The following is a 20,654-nucleotide window of genomic DNA, read 5'->3' on the forward strand; positions in this document are numbered from 1 at the left end:
AAAATCCTCAGCAATCTACACACAATACCCCATAATGCCAAAGCAAAAACAGTTTGTTAGAAATGTATGCACATTTATAAAAAATAGAAAACATTAGACCCTTTGCTATGAGACTCGAAGTTGAGCTAAGGTGCAGCCTATTTCCATTGATCTGTAACGTCTGCTTCCAACTCACACTCTCAAACACGTAGATCCCTTGAAAGCAGCTCACTTTCCAGCCCACTTTCCAGCTCACACTCTCAAACACATAGATCCCCTGAACGCAGCTCACTCTCCAGATCCAAATCGCCTGAATTATGATCACCTGTTCACACACCTGTATGTCATTATCACACACTATTTAGTTAAGTTCTTTGCACCCCATCATTGTGAGGTATTGTTTGTTTTGTGACACACTTCTATTCGGAACGCTTTTCCCCCCGTAATTTAATCCTCCCATTTATGATAGTTTTTGCCTGCCTCACTAACGACGCCTTTTTTAGCTGTATAGGCAGGGAATCGGATTTCCTGTTATCAACCTATTGCTTGATCTCCTGGACAACGTTACTAGCCTTTTCCCTGCCTGTACTGTTGCCTTTTTGGACCCCCTGTGTATGACCTTCTGCCTGCCCCTGGACCCAGCTACCTGCCTCCTCCTGTGGTCCTTTACCAATAAACACCTGCTGTGCCCTGCGCTTGAAACCAGCTCTCTGTCTCCCATCGTGTTCATTACAGAATACCTCACCAAAAACGACAGATGGACTCAGCGGAGCTGCAGCTACGTCTAGCACGACAGGAGGGACGAATCGATGAACTGCGACCTCCTTCACCAGTCCATTCCTGCTTCACCGATATCAGGTGCCACAGCCTCCTCTCGTTCATCTCCCCCCATATCCATGCCTAATAAATACAACGGCTCCCCAGGGAAATGTCAAGGATTTCTCATGCAATGTAACCTGTACATAGACCATTACCCCGATGACTTCAGCACTGACAAAGACAGGGTGGACTTCGTCATCTCCCTACTCACAGGCAAAGCTATGGATTCGATCACAGCCCTGTGGGCCGCTCAAAGTTCTGATCTGTCCTCTGAATCACATTTCCACGCCCTCTTCAAGGAGGTGTTCGACCATTCAGTTTCAGGTCGTCACCCCGGGGACCTGTTATGTGAGCTGCGACAAGGCCGTCGCTCTACCACTGAGTATGCCCTTGAGTTCCGTACCATGGCTTCCGGCAGTGGATGGAGTGAACCAGCGCTCCTTACAGTCTACCGGAGGGGTCTTAATCAGGAGTTACAATTCGAACTGGCCTGCAGAGGAGATCTAACAGATCCAAACCAATACTTCCGGATGTCCATATCCATTGGCAACCTACTGGTGGACCGCCGACCAATACAGTTGCCCATGGCCTGTGAGTCTTCCACTCCCTTCTCTCGTCCACCATAGTCTAATAGCCCCGAATCCATGCAACTTGGCCGCGCCCCTCTCACACCTGCCGATAGACATCGGAGGTTACGTGAAAACCTGTGCCTCTATTGTGGAGAGAGTAACCACCTACTCAATAGCTGTCCGGTTTGCCCCCCACAAAGGGGTGATCACAGCCCCTCCACTTCCGCCAGGGTAAGCACCTCTACATTTTTGAATATTACCAAAAGGCAGTTTGGTATCCCGGCTCTTCTTTCTGCTAATGGGACCACTCAGGTTGTAGAGGGACTAGTGGACTCTGGGGCCGCAGGTAATTTCAATGACGAACAATTGGCACACCAGTTAAGAGTCAAACTAATCCCTGTTAATCCTCCCATTAGGATTAATGTGCTGGACGGACAACCTCTCGGAACTGGTCTTGTGACTCGCATGACCGAAAGTATCACCCTTCAGATTGGCCTCCTTCACTCTGAGGTCATTCAGTTAATGGTGTTGTCTTCGCCTAAAGAACCCCTCATCCTCGATCACCTCTGGCTAGGCCTTCACAACACTTCCATCTCCTGGCGGCAGGGGAACTGCTGTCATGGTCTCCCGCCTGTTTTAAGAACTGCTTCAATCTACCCTGTCGAGCCACCTCTATAGAAGAATCGGAGTCTGCCATTCCAACCCACATCCCACCTGTATATGCCCAGTTCCAGACTGTCTTCAGCAAGAAAAAGGCATCCATTCAGCCCCCTCATTGCCCGGAGGACTGCACGATCGACCTCCTTCCTGGGGCATCCCCCCTAAGGGTCGGATATACCCCTTGTCCATCCCAGAGAATGAGGCTATGGACACCTATATAGAAGAGGCCCTCAACATGGGATTCATCCGTCCATCCATATCGCCGGCTGCATCCAGTTTATTTATTGTGAAAAAAAAGGATGGTAGTCTCTGTCCCTGCATAGATTACCGACCCCTCAATGACCTTACCATCAAGAATCGCTTCCCTCTTCCTTTGATTCTGGCCTCACTAGAACAAGTTGGACAGGTTACCATCTACTATAAACTGGACCTACGTAGTGCATACAACCTGGTCCGTATCTGAAGTGGGGATGAGTGTAAGACGGTGTTCATCACCGCTAGGGGTCACTACGAATACCTGGTTATGCCCTACGGTCTCACCAATGCTCCCGCAGTCTTCCAGTCCTTCATGAATGAAGTTTTCCAGGACATGATCAACCAGTTCCTCATCACATCGTGTACATTGACGATATCTTGATCTACTCTCACTCCATTGCAGAACACGTGCAGCATGTGCAACAGGTCCTCCAACGGCTACAGGACCACCATATTTATGTCAAGGCTGAGAAGACCGCCTTTCACATTACTACTCTAACCTTCCTAGGTTTCGTGTTGACACCAGGAGGGGTCAACATGGACGAAGGCAAAGTCACGACTGTGCTTAACTGGCCCAAACCTACCTCCGTAAAGGAATTACATTGTTTCCTAGGATTTTCCAACTACTACCGTCGGTTCATCCAAATCTGCAGCAGCACAACCGCTCCCCTCTCAGCTCTCACCAGTCAATAAACCCATACCCTCCATTGGACCGACACCGCCCTTACTGCATTTCAGACCTTGAAATACCTCTTCACCTCTTCCCCCATCTTTAGGCAGCCAGATCCTACCCTTCCTTTTGTTCTGGAGGTTGATGCATCCGAGGTCGGCGTAGTAGCGGTTCTCTCTCAGCGGGTACGGACACCTCCCAAATTACACCCATGTGGCTTCTTTTTCAAGAAATTGTCACCCTCAGAAGAACTATGATGTTGGGAACTGAGAGCTCCTCGCCATTAAGCTGGCTATCGATGAGTGGCGCCACTGGTTAGAGGGAGCTCATCACCCATTCCTTGTCCTTACCGACCACCGCAATTTGGAGTACTTAAGAAGTGCTAAGAGGCTCAACCCCAGACATGCTCGCTGGGCACTCTTCTTCACCCGCTTCAACTTCACCGTCACCTATCTGCTTGGCAAGAAAAATGTGAAGGCTGATTCCTTATCCTGTCTATTTGACTCCCCTTTCTCTATTCCAGCTCCCGAGCCCATCCTGCTTCCTTGTGTTGTGGGACCCATACAGAGGGAAATCCAAACAGCCGTCCAAGAGGCCCTACTCCACAACCCAGCACCTCCCGACACCCCTGCAGGCAAGACCTATGTTCCGGCCTCCATCAGACCCCAACTAATGCAGCGGTGCAATACCTCGCTGAGTTCTGGCCATCCCGAGATCACCCGATCCACGGAGATACTGACACGCAAGTTCTGGTGGTCATCCTTAACAGCAGACGTCCGAGATTACGTATCTTTCCTATCCCGTCTGTGCATGGGCGAAGAGCCCTCGCCAACTATCTACCGGTAAGCTCGAGCCGTTACCTACACCACACAGACCATGGTCCCCACATCGCCATGGATTTCCTCACTGGTCTGCCAGACTTTGGGCTTCACTACTATTTTAGCTGTAGTGGACCGGTTCTCCGAGATGTGCCGACTCATCCCCCTACTTTAACTGTATAGGCAGGGAATTGGATTTCCTGTTATCAACCTATTGCTAGATCTCCCGGAAAACGTTACTAGCCTTTACCCTGCCTGTACTGTTGCCTTTTTGGACCCCCTGTGTATGACCTTCTGCCTGCCCCTGGACCCAGCTACCTGCCTCCTCCTGTGGTCCTTTACCAATAAACACCTGCTGTGCCTTGCGCTTGAAACCAGCTCTCTGTCTCCCATCGTGTTCATTACATGATCGTCCTTGAGATGTTTCTGCAGTTTGATTGGAGTCCCCCTGTGGTAAATTAAATTCATTGGACATGATTTGGAAAGACACACAACTGTCTATATAAGGTCCCACAGTTGACAATGCATGTCAGATCAAAAACCATGTCATGAGGTTGAAGGAATTGTCCGTAGAGCTCCGAGACAGGATTTTGTCGAGACACAGATCTGGGAAAGGTTACAGAAAACATTCTGCAGCATTGAAGGTCCCCAAGAACACAGTGGCCATCCATCATCCATAAATGGAAGAAGTTTGGAACCACCAAGACTCTTCCTAGAGCTGGCCCCTGGCCAAACTGATCAATCGGGGGGGGAGGGCCTTGGTCAGGTGTGTGACCAAGAACCCGATGGTCACTCTGACAGAGCTCTACAGTTCCTCTGTGGAGATGGGAGAACCAGAAGGACAACCATCTCTGCAGCACTCCACCAATCAGGCCTTTATGGTGGAGTGGCTAGACGGAAGTCACTCCTTAGTAAAAGGCACATGACAGCCCACTTGGAGTTTTCCAAAAGGCACCTAAAGACTCTCAGACCTTTGGCCTGAATTCCAAGCGTCACGTCTGGAGGAAACCTGGCACCATCCTTACGGTGAAGCATGGTGGTGGCAGCATCATGCTGTGGGATGTTTTCAGCGGCAGGGACTGGGAGACTAGTCAGGATCGAAGTGCAGAGAGATCCTTGATGAAAACCTGCTCCAGAGTGCTCAGAACCTCAGACTGGGGTAAAGGTACACCTTCCAACAAGACAACGACCCTAAGCACACAGCCAAGACAACGCAGGAGTGGCTTTGGGACAAGTCTCTGAATGTCCTTGAGTGGCCCAGCCAGAGCTCGGACTTGAACCTTATTGAATATCTCTTGAGAGACCTGAAAATAGCTGTGCAGCGACGATCCACATCCAGTCTGACAGAGTTTGAGAGGATCTGCAGAGAGGAATGGGAGAAATTCCCCAAATACAGGTGTACCAAGCTTGTAGCATCTTAATTTTTTATAAATTTGAAGAAAATTCTAAAACCTTTTTTTACTTAATCATTATGGGGTATTGTGTGTAGATAGATGAGGAAAAATGTATCCATTTTAGAATAAGGCTGTAACATAACAAAATGTGGAAAAAGTCAAGGGGTCTGAATACTTTCCAAAGGCACTGTATACACTACAGACCAAAAGCATGTGGACACCTGCTCGTCGAACATCTCATTCCAAAATCATGGGCATTAATATGTAGTTGGTCCCCCCCTTTACTGATTTTGGGCAATTAGGCCTGGCTCGCAGTCGGCGTTCCAATTCTTCCCAAAGGTGTTCGATGGGGTTGAGGTCAGGGATCTGTGCAGTCAAGTTCTTCCACACAGATTTTGACAAAGCTTTTCTATATGCACTTCACTTTGTGCACAGGGGCATTGTCTTGCTGAAACAGGAAAGGGCCTTTCCCAAACTGTTGCCACAAAGTTTTAAGCACAGAATCATCTAGAATGTCATTGTATGCTGTAGAGTTCATATTTCCTTTCTGGAACTAAGGGGCCTAGCCCGAACCATGAGAAACAGCCCCAGACCATTTTTCCTTCTCCACCAAACATTACAGTTCGCACTATGCACTGGGGCAGGTAGCTCCTGGAATCCGCCATACCCAGATTTGTCCTGTTGGACTGTTAGATGGTGAAGCGTGATTCATCATTCCAGAAAACGTGTTTCCAATGCTCCTGAGTCCAATGGTGGTGAGCTTTACACCACTCCAGCTGACACTTGGCTTGCTGATGGTGATCTTGGGCATGTGTGCACCTGCTCAGCCATGGAAACCCATTTCATGAAGCTCCCGACTAACAGTTCTTGTGCTGACGTTGCTTCCAGAGGCAGTTTGGAACTTTGTAGTAAATGTTGCAACCGAGGATAGACGATTTTTAAGCGCTACGAGCTTCAGCACTAGGTGGTCCCGTTCTGTGAGCTTGTGTGGCCTACCACTTCATGGCTGAGCCATTGTTGCTCCTAGACGTTTCCACTTCAAAATAACAGCACTTACAGTTGACCGGGGCAGCTCTAGCAGGACAGAAATTTGACAAACTGACTTGAAACGTTGAAAGTCACTGAGCTCTTAAGTAAGGCCATTCTACTGCCAATGTTTGTCTAATGAGATTGTATGGCTGTGTGCTCGATTTTATACACCTGTCAGCAACGGGTGCGGCTGAAATAGCCGAATCCACTAATTTAAAGGCGTATCCACATACTTTTGTATATACAGCAACAGTTAAAAGTTTGGACACACCTACTCATTCAAGGGTTTTTCTTTATTTTTACTATTTTCTACATTGTAGAATAATAGTGAAGACATCAACACTATGAAATAACACATATGGAATCATGTAGCAACCAAAAATGTGTTAAACAAATAAATATATTTTATATTTGAGATTCTAGAGCGGCCAGCTCTAGGAAGGGTCTTGGTGGTTCCAAACTTGTTCCATTTAAGAATGATGGAGGCCACGTTATTCTTGGGGACCTTCAATGTTGCAGAAATCTTTTGTAACCTTCCCCAGATCTGCGCCTCGACATAATCCTGTCTCTGAGCTCTACGGACAATTTCTTTGACTTCCTGGTTTGGTTTTTGATCTGACATGCATTGTCAACTGTGGGACCTTATATACTGTAGACAGGTGTGTGCCTTTCCAAATCATGTCCAATCAATAGAATTTACCACAGATGGACTCCAATCAAGGTGTAGAAACATCTCAAGGATGATCAATGGAAACAGGATGCACCTGAGCAACATTTTGTGTATCATAGCAAAAGGTCTAAATACTTATGTAAATAAGGTATTTCTGTTTTAAAAAATCAGTTTTCGCTTCATCATCATGGGGTATTGTGTGTACATTGATGAAGAGAAATTCATTTTTAATTCATTATAGAATAAGGCTGTAATGTAACAAAATGTTGAATAAGGGGTCTGAATGCTCCCATGACTGTTATAATTAGTGACATAAAATTTCATTACAATTAGCTTTTTACTTTAGCTCCATTTGTACATGATAGAGAAGATCTAGGCTCACGTGTGGAAGTAAGCCGTCTGGCACGAGAGACTCATTGGGAGGGAGACTAGAGCAGACCCAGAAGTTCTGACTGAGTGCATATTTGAGCGCCTCAGGACGGTCCACTTACTTTCTGCTGTTAAATTTCTGCTGTGGAATCCTGCGATTTCATTGGGGTAGTTCCCCCTCATAGTAGCCAAAACAATCCAAGCAATGTTTGTACGGCTGTGCACCCTGCTGCTGTTGCTAGCAGAGTCACTGAGTGGTAGAGTAGTAAGTAACTGAACAGCTTGTTTTGAACAATACACTTTTTAAACAGAAGTATGTGCACATTTACCATACTTATGTGCATTTAAAACATATTCTATTAATTATGTAATACTGTACATCAAGAGTTGGAACCATTTCAGGGAACAGAATCAAAAAACGGAAAATAACAAAATGATTTGTGGAACAGAACCCGAACTGAAAGTGATCTATACTGTTCCGGAACAGAACTGTTATTTTAAAAGCATGGGAACCAGTTAATAACGCTATTTTACATTCCAGGCATTCTTTTCCAGTCCCACAAAAATCGTAACTATGCATCAATGCAAAGCTCTCACTCTGTCATTCAGAAACGTATACCAGCATCTGCTTGTCAGCCCAAAGTTTTGTGCCTGTGGGTGTGTGTGTGTGTAAGCTACCTCCCCCTCCCCTCTGAAGCATAGGTTACTGTAGCCGCCTGACAACGTTACAAGCGTAATTCAGAAATTAGGGAGATGTTTAATTAGAGAAGAATGGATTTACTTTTTCAATGCTAATTAAGGATACTATAGTTATCATGTTTCACATTGGATTTCTTAACTACGATACAAAAAGGTAAGACGTGTTTTGAATTTTAGTGCTGCTCTGCACACAAAAGCTTGTTAGTTAGCTAGCTAACGTTTGCTCTTGTCCAATGGTAAACCAACTCGGAAGCTCAAAGATTTTCAAAGTTCCTCAATAGAAGCTGCTCCTCCATAGGTATAATTCTGTGGGCCTAATTCAGACAATGCATGTCATAACATGATGCCCTGTGCTTCAAAGCAAGCTTCCTCCATCCTCTCTCGCTCTCTCCTCACCCTCAACATTTTAGTTGCATCTCACGCCCTACACTGTGACTGACAGCATAGTGTGTGTGTTTGTCTTTCATTATGATTAAACCATGCTGTTATTGCAAAATACAATTTGCTCTTAATGACTTCTCTATACACATTAAATCGCTTACCCGCTACAGAGCAAGCTGCTCTATCAGCACTGATTGGTGTGGTAAATTAATGTTGAGCTAAATTGTAAAAATACACTACCGGTCAAAGGTTTTAGAACATCTACTCATTGCAGTCGCAATAAACCATCAAGCGCTATGATGAAACTGGCTCTCATGAGGACCGCCACAGGAATGGAAGACCCAGAGTTACCTCTGATGCAGAGGATAACTTCATTAGTTACCAGCCTCAGGTGGACATGTGTCCTTTGGTCTGGAGTCCAAATTTGAGATTTTTGGTTCCAACCGCCGTGTCTTTGTGAGACGCGGTGTTGGTGAACGGATGTCTATTTCCCACTGTAAAGCATGGAGGAGGAAAGTTATGGTGTGGGGGTGCTTTGCTGGTGACACTGTCTGTGATTTGGCTACTTTGAAGAGTATAAAATATATTTTATATATAACCAAAACACTGTTTTGGTTATGATTCCATATGTATTATTTCATCGTTTTAATGTCTTCACTGTTATTCTACAATGTAGTAAATAGTAAAAATAAAGAAAAACCCTTGAATGAGTAGGTGTTCTAAAACGTTTGACCGGTAGTGTATATATACACTTCAGAGGTTTAAAAAGGAACAGAAAGGAACGATATATACCGGTACTGTTCTTGGTTCGAACCGGTTCATAACTTTATTTTGCAGTGGAATGGAACAAAAAAAGAATGGTTCTGTTCAGAACAAAACTATTGGGGAAAAAATGATGTTTCAACCCCTGCTGTATACATCACTTCCTGGATCCTGGATGACTCAACATAAGTAATGAGAACAGGATGTCAGCAAGCTGCAGCAGTCCGTGGCCACTGACAACACACCCCACCAGCCCTACGACCCACCCACCCTCACACTCAACCCCTCATCTCCTACCATAGGAGGAACACACACACACACACACACACACACACACACACACACACACACACACACACACACACACACACACACACACACACACACACACACACACACACACACACACACACACACACACACACACACACACACACACACACACACACACACACACACACACACACACACACACACCCTCCTTACCCTAGGAGGAACACACCCCCTCCCTCTCCGACTCTCCAGCACTTCCTTGGCCATCTACTGTGATCGTGGTGAGATAAAGGCACGGGCTGGACTTTGATGTCAGACATTATTAGCTGTCAGGGAACCTGCATCTTTCATTAGTATTGCAGGGCCCTCGCCCGCTCACACAGGTAGGGAGTAGTGGGGTAAGTTAAGCCATGTTTTACATTCAGCATCACTCCGTCAAGGCAAATAAAGTATTCTTTCTAATAAAGATACCTAGATTTATTTTTTAGGATGTTGTCTATACCTGGAAATAATCCGAGTTCATGTAAACATAATAGTTTTGAAAACATAGCTTAGAACATGGAAAACATAATGGACAAGGTAAGTTGAGCCGTAACAACCCAACTGACCTTACAACGATGCTGGCTGTGTTGACTCAGCAAACAGAGAGAAGCATAGACCAACAGAATAAAGTTCACTTTCACTGTTTCAAAATAGTTCCGGAAGGTATTGATCAAACACTCTGTTAAAAGAACTAGTGTCATCTTGTTTCAAACCTGTGAATCGTATTGGCTGCTCAAACAGAACTCATAAAAACTTAACCATATACTGTACAGTACTTTATTCTAGTAAAATGGCTTATGGAACCATTATTATAATTATTATATCTCAGAACAGTCTATCTATATGTATGTTTTGCTCGTGTAATGTACTTCTACTTATGACAGACTTTGAGATGTATGCATGTTATTTGTCACTGTGGAATTAAATCAGTCCTTGATGTAGCTAGCCATGTGGTAAAGCAAACATCTTCAGACAAGAGAACAGATTGGCAATCATGTCACAATGTCAAAGGTCTCCCTCCTGTGATTTCCAATGACTGCTAAATAAATCTTGAGCCCTAATTGCAAACACCCTTATGATTCAACGCTTAAAGTACTCCAATACTGCCTGGGGACTCCCATAAGCATTATTTTCTAGCGAGCAGCAACAAATGAAACATTTACATTTTTTCCAGCGTGCAGCCAGGCTTGGCGTTTCCTGTGTTTAAGAGCCAAGACGCTGGCCTCGGGGGAGGCCTCCCCTTCAGACAAATGAATCCCTCCGAGAGGTAGAGGCTGAATGGTGACTATAAAACTCATTTGTTCCTCCAATAATGAGGAATGACTTAGAACCCCCCATCCCCATCCTTCCATCACCACTCCTGTCATGGCAACGGGGACGTTTCCATGGTGACCCCCTCCTCTCCTCTCATCGCTTCCTCCTCTCACCTGAACGCCTCGCGGAGGGCCCCACGTTCGCTCAAAGTTGTGTGCTTGATGTCGTCGAAGTTGTTCTCCAACTTGACGCAGCTCTAGAGAGAGAGAAAGAGAGAGAGAGAGAGAGAGAGAGAGAGAGAGAGAGAGAGAGAGAGAGAGAGAGAGAGAGAGAGAGAGAGAGAGAGAGAGAGAGAGAGAGAGAGAGATTCTATATTAAATACTGTAGCATGATGAGATGACGAGTCCATCCTTTAAAACAGAGTCATGAAAATACTATAACAGCTGAATACATTCTAAACTAATATATTACCATAGAGATTAACTAAGATTTATATATATGACCTTTTAGGGGGATTAGACCACTGAGTAATGCATTATAGCTACAGACCTCTTATAAATTCCCTGTTTCAAATAAGGAGGATTAATTTGTGCTATTTAACATAGTAACGCGACACGGTTTACATTATCTGGGGGGATTTTATTGAGATCCATTTTATAACGTATACAAAGTTCACCATAAGCTGTTTCCTTTATTTAATAGCCTAATACAGTTCAGGCCCAGACTCAGTTCACTGACTTAATCCTCTTAATGATGCACAATGGGAGAAAAGACTGGAGAGAGAAACCATTCAAGTAAATACAGCCATCACAGTAGGCCCATTTTTGATTAAAGAGCAGGGAGAAGTTTGTGTAGGGAGTGGAGAGGAGTTGCATAGGGAGTGGGGTGGGAGACTTTATAAAGCTAATGCATATATAATTTTCTTTCTCCTGCCTCCTACCATTAAAAACACCGGAGGCTCTCGGGTAATTGATATGTACAGTGCCTAGTGAAAGTCTACACACCCCTTGCACAGTCTTCACATTTTGCTGCCTTAAATTTAAAAAGGGATCAAATGACATGTTTCCCCCCCTACTGATCTACACAACATACTCCACATTCTCAAAGTAAAAGATGTTATAGAAAAAAATATTGAATATTTTGAATAATATTCTACCGACTTTGCAACTCTAAGCGCAACATACAGTGCATTCAGAAAGTATTCAGGCCCCTTGACTTTTTCCACATTTTGTTCTAAAATGTATTAAATAAAAAAATATCCTCATCAGTCCACACAAGATACCCCATAATACCGAAGCGAAAGCACGTTTAATTTTTTTGTTGTTGAAATTTATTACAAATGAAAAACAGAAATACCTTATTTACATAAGTATTCAGACAATTTGCTATAAGACTCGAAATTGAGCTCAGGTGCATCCTGTTTCCATTGATCATCCTTGAGATGTTTCTACAACTTGATTGGAGTCCACCTGTGGTAAATTCAATTGATTGGACATGATTTGGAAAGGCTCACACCTGTCTATATAAGGTCCCACAGTTGACAGTGCATGTCAGAGCAAAAACCAAGTTCGAAGGAATTTTCCGTAGAGCTCCGAGACCGGATTGTATCGAGCCACAGATCTGGGGAAGGGTACCAATCAATTTCTGCAGGGTTGAAGTTGGCCTCCATCATCTATCCTTCTTAAATGGAAGAAGTTTGGATCAACCAAGACCCTTCCTAGAGCTGGCTGCTTGTCCAAACTGAGCAATCAAGGGAAGAAGGGCCTTGGTCAGGGAGATGACCAAGAACCCCATGGTCACTCTGACTGAGCTCCAGAGTTCCTCTGTGGAGATGAGAGAACCTTTCAGGACAACCATCTCTGCAGCACTTTACCAATCAGGCCTTTATGGTAGAGTGGCCAGACGGAAGCCGCTCCTCAGTGAAAGGCACATGACAGCCCAGCTCTGGTCTGATGAAACCAAGATTGAACTCTTTGGCCTGAATGCCAAGCGTCATGTCTGGAGGAAACCTGCCAACATCCATGCCTGAAGCATGGTGGCAGCAGCATCATGCTGTGGGGATGTTTTTCAATGGCAGGGACTGGGAGACTAGTCAGGATCAAGGGAAATAATAACGGAGCAAAGTGCAGAGAGATCCTTTATGAAAACCTGCTACAGAGCGCTCAGAACCTCAGACTGGGGCACAGTTTCACCTTCCAACAGGACAACGACCCTAAGCACACAGCCAAGACAACGCAGGACTGGCTTCGGGACAAGTCTCTGAATGTCCTTGAGTGGCCCAGCTGGAGCCGGGACTTGAACCCGATCTAACATCTCTGGAGAGATCTGAAAATAGCTGTGAAGCAACGCTCCCCATCCAACCTGACAGAGCTTGAAAGGATCTGCAGAGAAGAATGTGAGAAACTCCCCAAAGTACAGTTGTGCCAATCTTGTTGTGTCATACCCAAGAAGACTCGAGGCTGTCATCGCTGCCAAAGGTGCTTCAACAAGGTACTGAGTGAAGGGTCTGAATACTTATGTAAATGGGATTTTTCAGTTAAAATCTGGTCTGCTGGGTCTGCTTGTCACCAGCAGGGACTGAGGAGTTTGTTCGGAGCAAAATAAATAAGAAAGGAGCAAAGCCCAGATAAATCCCCCTAAGTCTTCTGAAGACCTAACCCTGGGATAGAAGTTTATTTTTTCCGCGGGACAATTACACACATTTGAATGCCAAAGAGGTGTGGAGTGTTCCTGAATGGTCCAGACTCCGCCCTGACTTAAATCTGCAAACAAGATTTGAATATTGCTGTCCATCAATGATTCCCGACCAACTGAGCTTGAGGAATTTTGATAAAAACAATGGACATACAGTGAGGTCCGAAATTATTGACACCCTTGATAAAGATGAGTAAAAATGACTGTATATCATTCATATACTGAGCAGTATTGTATGCAAAAAAATGAAAGTGAAATTCAAATCAAATCAAATGTTATGTCACATGCGCCGAATACAACATGGGGTAGACCTTACCGTGAAATCCTTACTTACAAGCCCTTAACCATCAATGCAGTTTAAAGAAAAATAAGAGTGAAGAAAATGTTCTACATAAACGAAAGAAAAAAATAAAAGAGCAACAATAAAATAACAATAACGAGGCTGTATACAGGGGGTACCGAGTCAATGTGCGGGGTTACAGGTTAGTTGAGGTAATTGAGGTAATATGTACATATAGGTAAGGGTAAAGTGACGATCAAATCCAATTTTATTTGTCACACGCGCCGAACACAATAGGTGGGGTAGACCTTACCGTGAAATGCTTACTGACGAGCCTTTAACCAACAATGCAGTTCAAGAAATGGAGTTAAAATATTTACTAAATATTAAAATTATATTATTTTATACTAATACAATTGCTTGGAGAAAGAGACTTTGTTTAACAAGTAATATAATATTTTTTGCGAAAAGGCAGGGGTCAAAATGATTGACACCCCTGTTTTCAATACCTTTCAATACCTCACCTTGTGAGGATAATGGCACTGAGCCTTTTTCTAAAATGTTATATGAGTTGGAGAACACGTTGGGAGGGATCGTAGACCATTCCTCCCTACAGAATCATCCCAGATCCTTGATATCATTCGTCTGCGCTTATGGACTGCCCACTTCAATTCAAACCACAGGTTTTCAATGGATTTCAAGTCCCGAGAACGAGATTGCCACTGCAAAATGTTGATTTTGTGACCAATTCAACATTTCTTTGTGGATTTTGATGTGTTCTTGGGGTGGTTGTGTTGCTGGAAGATCCACTTGCGGCCAAGTTTCAGCCTCCTGGCAGAGGCAACCAAGTTTCAGCTTCCTGGCAGAGGCAACCAAGTTTCAGCCTCCTGGCAGAGGCAACCAGGATTTTGGATAACATATCCTGGTACTGTGTAAAGTTCATGATGCTGTTGACCTTAACAAGGGCCCCAGGACCAGTGGAAGGAAAATAGCCCCATAACATCAAAGCTCCACCACCATATTTTACAGTATGTATGCGGTTCTTTTCTGCTCATGCATTCTCATTTCGACTCCAAACCCACCACTGGCGGGCGTGGCCAAAGAGCTCTATTTTCATGTCGTCCAACAAATGTTAACACCTGGAGTTTGCTAAACGGCATTGTCACTTGGATATGAACCGGTGCTCTGGTCAGATGACATGAAAATAGAGCTCGCTATGTTGCTCTAAGATTAGTTTTTTGGATGGTAGAATGATATTTCAAATGATTCACAGCTGTATTGGCTGCCAAAGGTGCTTCACCAAGTTTAAACTCAAGGGTGTGAAGACATACGCAATCAATACATCCTCATTTAGTATTTGTAAGGCGATAGGAAAATGTTCTTTAACTGTTATTTCACTTTAGAAATGTGGAGTAGGTTGTGCAGATCGAATGGGGGAAAAATCGAATTTAATCCCTTGTTAGATTGAATTTTAAGGCAGAGAAATGTGAAGACTGTGCAAGGGGTGTGTAGACTTTCACTAGCGACTGTACTTTTAAATGCATACACGTTTTTTTCCCTACCCCACATTCAAAGTGTAACATATTGAGCTTTGTCGTGGTGCTGCTGGGAATAATATTAAAAGCTGCATTAACAGTACTTAAATTGTGATTATTATATTGTGTTTGTGCTTTAGGATGAACTAATAATAACGTGTTTGGAAAAATCAACACAAAAAACACTACATTTGTTCCCGTTCCAGCAGCTTGCTGCTCTCGCTCCCTCATTCCCTTCCCTCAGGGAACCCATATTAGTCTGCATATTGTAATCAGCTGTTTTGGTCCTGCTATTGCTGTGCTATCCTGTAATGGCAGGTGGAGATTTTCTTCCCATGTGCAATTACCTTTCCACCCCCCAATCAACCTTGCCCTCTGACCTCTTGGATAACACAATGAATACACTGCCAGTCTGCCTTAATAGAATTAGCCCTTACAAAACCAACACCTCTGTCACATCTCGCCCGGGGGGTTACAAAGAGGCACAAGCTTTTCATTAAAAAAAACCCTTGCCAATGCCAATTTAGCATGTTGAGAGTGAAGTGCGGTGGACAGCTGAAAAGGCTTGATTCTGTAAAGTCTTCTAACATGTTAGCCGAGCTCATTTGTGCTATACAATACAATATACTGTAATTACATTTCCAATTACAACCGCGAGCACAGGTCGCCACTGGGAGAACCATTGACATTTTCACTGAAATTACCAGTGTTGCATTTATAGTCTGCAAAGGATTTGTCTAATCCAACATCTAGAGACCCTATTATTAATAATTAGACAAAATGCTTAGTGTTGGGAATTGCCGACATAATATAAGCATCTTATTAATATGGGTTCTCTGGAAACGAGATTGTTCTAATAAATAAAACAATCGCCACATGGCAGAGGGGAAAAGCATAAAAAAAATTGCATTTGAAAATGGTTTTGAGCCTTGACTGAGGCTGGAGCTATGAGACGATAAGCAGAGGAAATGTGCAATATTTAACCGATTTAGGGCAGCAGCTGCTGGGTATGGTCTTTCTGATTCATGTCCCATTAAAGCTGATACTTCAGGCTGTTGATAGGCACTCCAAAATATTTCAATGAGGACTGAAGAGGGAAGCGTGACATTAAGAATGATTGAGATATGAATGTAACTACATCATAGGATCAGAGCTTTTTTCTCACTAAGTGACCTCTCCAGAAAAAACTTTGGGCCCTAGTTATTTTTCCTGGGCCTACAGTTTTTCTGGGGTCGGTCACAGGGTCAGGAAAAATGTCTGGCCCTAGAGATGAACATGGAGCATAATGAAAAACAGTTTGTATAGAGGAAGGAAAGATGGCAGACTTACATCACAGCTCTTCTCTGGGTTTCTCTTCCAGTGTTTCCTTTCTGTCTTCTTGGCGCCCGTTGAGTGGATGGCAGCGTGGGTCTGCACCCTCGGGTTCAGAGACAGGATACTCTGTGGCACATTGAACATGGCTCATTAACACAGGGCGGCTTATTGACCCAACACACTATTGTGAAATAGACAATTCGTGTCTATTTCTGATTCGTGTCTGATCACAATAAGCTGTGAGAGTGGGTTGCAACACCACAAAGGTCTCAGTATTGAGTGGGTTTGAGAGTTGTACGTGTGAGGAAATGCAGGTTATATTGGAAGAAATGTAAAAAGGAGAGAGCATTGAGGCACATAGGAATTGTTTTAGGCTGAATCGTTAATGGTAAGAAGGATTTTTTTGTGTGTTTTAGTATAGCATATGTTTACCTTTAGGCTACATGTTTATATGTAGAGAAAATGTCAATTTCTACACTCAAAAGTAATCATAAAGTAAATCATTTTAAAATGTGGCCTGTGACACTTTGCTTCTTGAAAGTCCAATATCTTGAAAACTTGACTGCTGACATGCAAAATATTATGGGACTGTATCAACAGTGGACTAATACAAAAATACTCAAAGATAGTTCTTTAATGGACTTTCCCTTTAACACTGATTGTGCTAAAACACCATCGGATTGTGATATCAACCTGTATTAATTACACAACACATTCATCTAATCCATAATTCACAAGCAGGCAAATGCATCGTGAAACAAGACCCACATTGAGGCTGAGTACTAGATTCTCATCCTGTGAGGTAACTTTCTCTGACACACATTGCCCATTGATTCACGGTTGCCAGTCAAATGATCATGGTATGAGCAAGTTTTTCAAGATGGACACAAATATAGAGCAGGGTCCTCTGTTCAGATGGCAAACACAATTAACAGCCAAGCTGACTGAGGGAGAGGAGGGAAATGGGGGGGGGGGCATAAACAGAAAAGGAAACAGCCATCACTGGCACACTAATACTCATTTCATGCTCTTTGTAGGGTAAAGGGGAACCATGTCCGCATTAGTTTCAGTACCCACGACTAGCACAATCAGATAAAGGGAAGAACAGAAAGGCCAAGCGCAAATTGAAATGAGCCTCCTTTGGTCCTGGTGCTGAACTGAGACTTGAAGGCAGCTTGTGAGGTGGGTGCCAGCTGGATAATACCATTAAAGCTTGAAACACAAAGCAAGCAGATCCAAGATGTCATTCAACAGAGACCGGCATACCAATGAACATGGATGAAAGCCCTACAGCTCTCAGTACGTTTATAAGTAGAGTGTAAATTGTGGTACGCTGTTATCAAATGTTTCAGAACGAACTTTTTTGTCTTGTCAATATTTGAATATTTTTCAGGTAAAGACACAAACAACAACAATAAAACGGCGCTGCTATCTGCAAGTTATTTCTTTTCTTAGGTTTCAGTGGGGGAATGAACAGGTCAGCCAGACCTGAAGCAACAATTTGCACTTCAGTGAGAAACTGATTTTCTATCGCGCACAGTGAATCTATTATTAAAACCACTATCAATGTATGTAAGGGAAGTATAGAGAGTACACTCTGTATTCAGCCTATGGTCCAGTGCCTGTTGTGTGGAAACAGTTGTATTATTTTGAGATGCGGAGCATTTGTGGTATTCTTTATCAGACTTTGCCTATGATTCAAGTTTCATTCATTTCTATAGTTAGGCTACACCCTAAAAACACCAGAAAATGAACCGAGTACAGTTCTAAAAATAGCTTTCATTAATATTATATGATATTGATAACAGCCCTCTATTTTATTAAAGAATAAGAATACATTACCAAACAAATCATTTGGGGAAGTGTCTTGCTATGCCTTTAGGGTAGAGAAAACCATTCCCGCAGGAGGTTTCCAGATATAATTTTAAACACGATTATATTCTCCTTTCCTCGCAGTCCTCTGAGGAGCAGTGGAGGCTGACTTTATCAGTCTCCACTGATCACACCCAGCACCCACATCACTAATTCCACAGAGTCAGTAAAATCACAATCACACACTGCAGAAATTAGGAAGCGATGTCAGCCGTTTGGCAGTGGTATTTAAACTCTGGACTGCTGATGTTTCGGCCATTGAGAGGCTTGAAGCCACCGGTCAGGCATATTGGCACTCCACAATAGGAGCAGTCCTCCATAGGACTGAATGGAATTCTACAGTATTTCAATGAAATGCTTCAAGGACAAAATTACATGTATTTAAGTATGTTTGGTTATTGTAGTGGGAACAGTAACATTAACATTATCTCAGAATGCCATTTTGCATCTATTGTATAATAATGCTCAAATATTTGTATCTGGAATTTGTCTTTCAGTAGAACACATCTGGCTCTCCTCCACCAGTCATACAAGGAGAATGATCTAATGCCTCCCATCAAAAAGAGAGCTGGCCCATGCAAGCAAAGAGCAGCGCAGTCATCAACGACAGTACATGCACCATTTCTTCACCAACTACGAAGTTGGGGAAACACGTGTGGACCTGAATTGCGATAACTGCAGTGGCCAAAACAATAACAAGTTTGTGCTCTGGTATTGTGCCTGGTGGACCATGCACAAGCTCCACCACAGTCTGGACCTTCACTTCCTGATCACAGGCCACACCAAGTTTGCCCCTGACTGGTGCTTTCGGCCTCATCAAGCAGCGCTTCAGAAAGACCAGAGTGAACATTGTCTGAGATTGCTGGTGTTGTGAAGGACAGCACTGTGACAGGGGTCAACATCCCACAGCTGGTTGGACTGGAGGACGGTACGGTGCTGGTGGAAAGCTATGGCTGGCTACAACACTCCGTACTTCAGGCCGCTGCCACAGATCAAGCAGTACTTCAGGTGAATATCATTTTCATTGCATTGCATGAGGTTATTCTTCTTATCTAAACTTGTGAGGTGAATTGATGTTGTGCAGGGTTGTAATGTCTTCTGATTTTTTGTTGTTGTTATTCCCTGTTTTACAGCTTTGGAGCCTGGTGTTATTGTCGCCAAGGAGATTCTGGACTGTCGGGACCAGGTTTCAGCTGCTGCCCAACGCTGACATCCTTCCTCCCATAGATGGTCTGCCTGAAAGCACCACCTGGACTGGACACAGCTTGAAAAACATATCTTTTTGAGAAGATCAGGGAGTTTTGCAACGAAGTCGAGGGCAGGACAGAAACAGGCTCTCCGAATATAGATTCCCTTGTTCATTTGTGGTTTGGACGGACCAGTCATCAGCACTATCTGCAGTGCCTCTATTCAAATGACTCTCCTAACACTAAAGTTGCTACTACAATTTATTTTTGTTATCCTGCTGCTCAGCCACTTTACCCCTGATTTTATGCATATACAGTAACTACATCGTCTATCACTGATATCGTTATTGATATTGTTCTTGTACATACTGTATATTTTATTTTGACATGATCTATCTCTGATGTTGCTATTATGCAAGTAACCATTTGGGTGTACCGTTTAAACCTTCTGTAGAGACCCATCCACTTAGCAAGACTTATAAATATAAAATGAATATTGATATGTGTGGTCGTAACATGATTTTGTGACATACCACAACAATATCAAGTGTCCACCACATAAATATATGGCGCATGCATTTGTTTATGTACTGTACATGTGCACCTCACTCAGGTTTCAACTCAGGTTGCATGGCCTTAACTTATGTATGGAATACTATGTGATAAGTGCGTGTGTAACAGTATATAAAGTATGCTAATATACTGGTGTGAAGGCATTTGGGCGGTGGTCAAATACTTTAAAGTACTACTTAAGGTTTTTTTGGGGGGTATCTGTACATTACTATTTATATTTTTGGCAACTTTTACTTTTACTTCACTACATTCCGAAAGAAAAGAATGTACTTTTTACTCCATACAATTTCAAATCAAATCAAATCAAATCAAATTTTATTAGTCACATACACATGGTTAGCAGATGTTAATGCGAGTGTAGCGAAATGCTTGTGCTTCTAGTTCCGACAATGCAGTAATAACAACAAGTAATCTAACCTAACAATTCCACAACTACTACCTTATACACACAAGTGTAAAGGGATAAAGAATATGTACATAAAGATATATGAATGAGTGATGGTACAGAACGGCATAGGCAAGATGCAGTAGATGGTATAGAGTACGGTATATACAT

At 43.4% G+C, this 20,654-nt stretch overlaps 1 protein-coding gene across 5 annotated transcripts in view; it reads right to left on the minus strand.

Moving 5' to 3' along the window:
• The window catches only part of LOC139550969 (dihydropyrimidine dehydrogenase [NADP(+)]), a 131,237-nt gene that overhangs the window by 100,643 nt on the left and 9,940 nt on the right, over positions 1-20,654 (minus strand). For all 5 annotated transcript variants that reach the window (XR_011670164.1, XR_011670166.1, XR_011670165.1 and 2 more), the window contains exons 2-3: positions 16,482-16,592; positions 10,817-10,899 (exon numbers count right to left, since the gene is read on the minus strand). Coding sequence is in view for 2 of the 5 variants with exons in the window: in XM_071362278.1 (XP_071218379.1) it covers positions 10,817-10,899; positions 16,482-16,592 (194 nt within the window). In the remaining 3 variants the exon portion in view is untranslated. The remainder of the gene's footprint in view (positions 1-10,816; positions 10,900-16,481; positions 16,593-20,654) is intronic.

This window comes from Salvelinus alpinus, chromosome 23 (assembly GCF_045679555.1).
Source record: "Salvelinus alpinus chromosome 23, SLU_Salpinus.1, whole genome shotgun sequence".
NCBI lineage: Eukaryota > Metazoa > Chordata > Actinopteri > Salmoniformes > Salmonidae > Salvelinus > Salvelinus alpinus.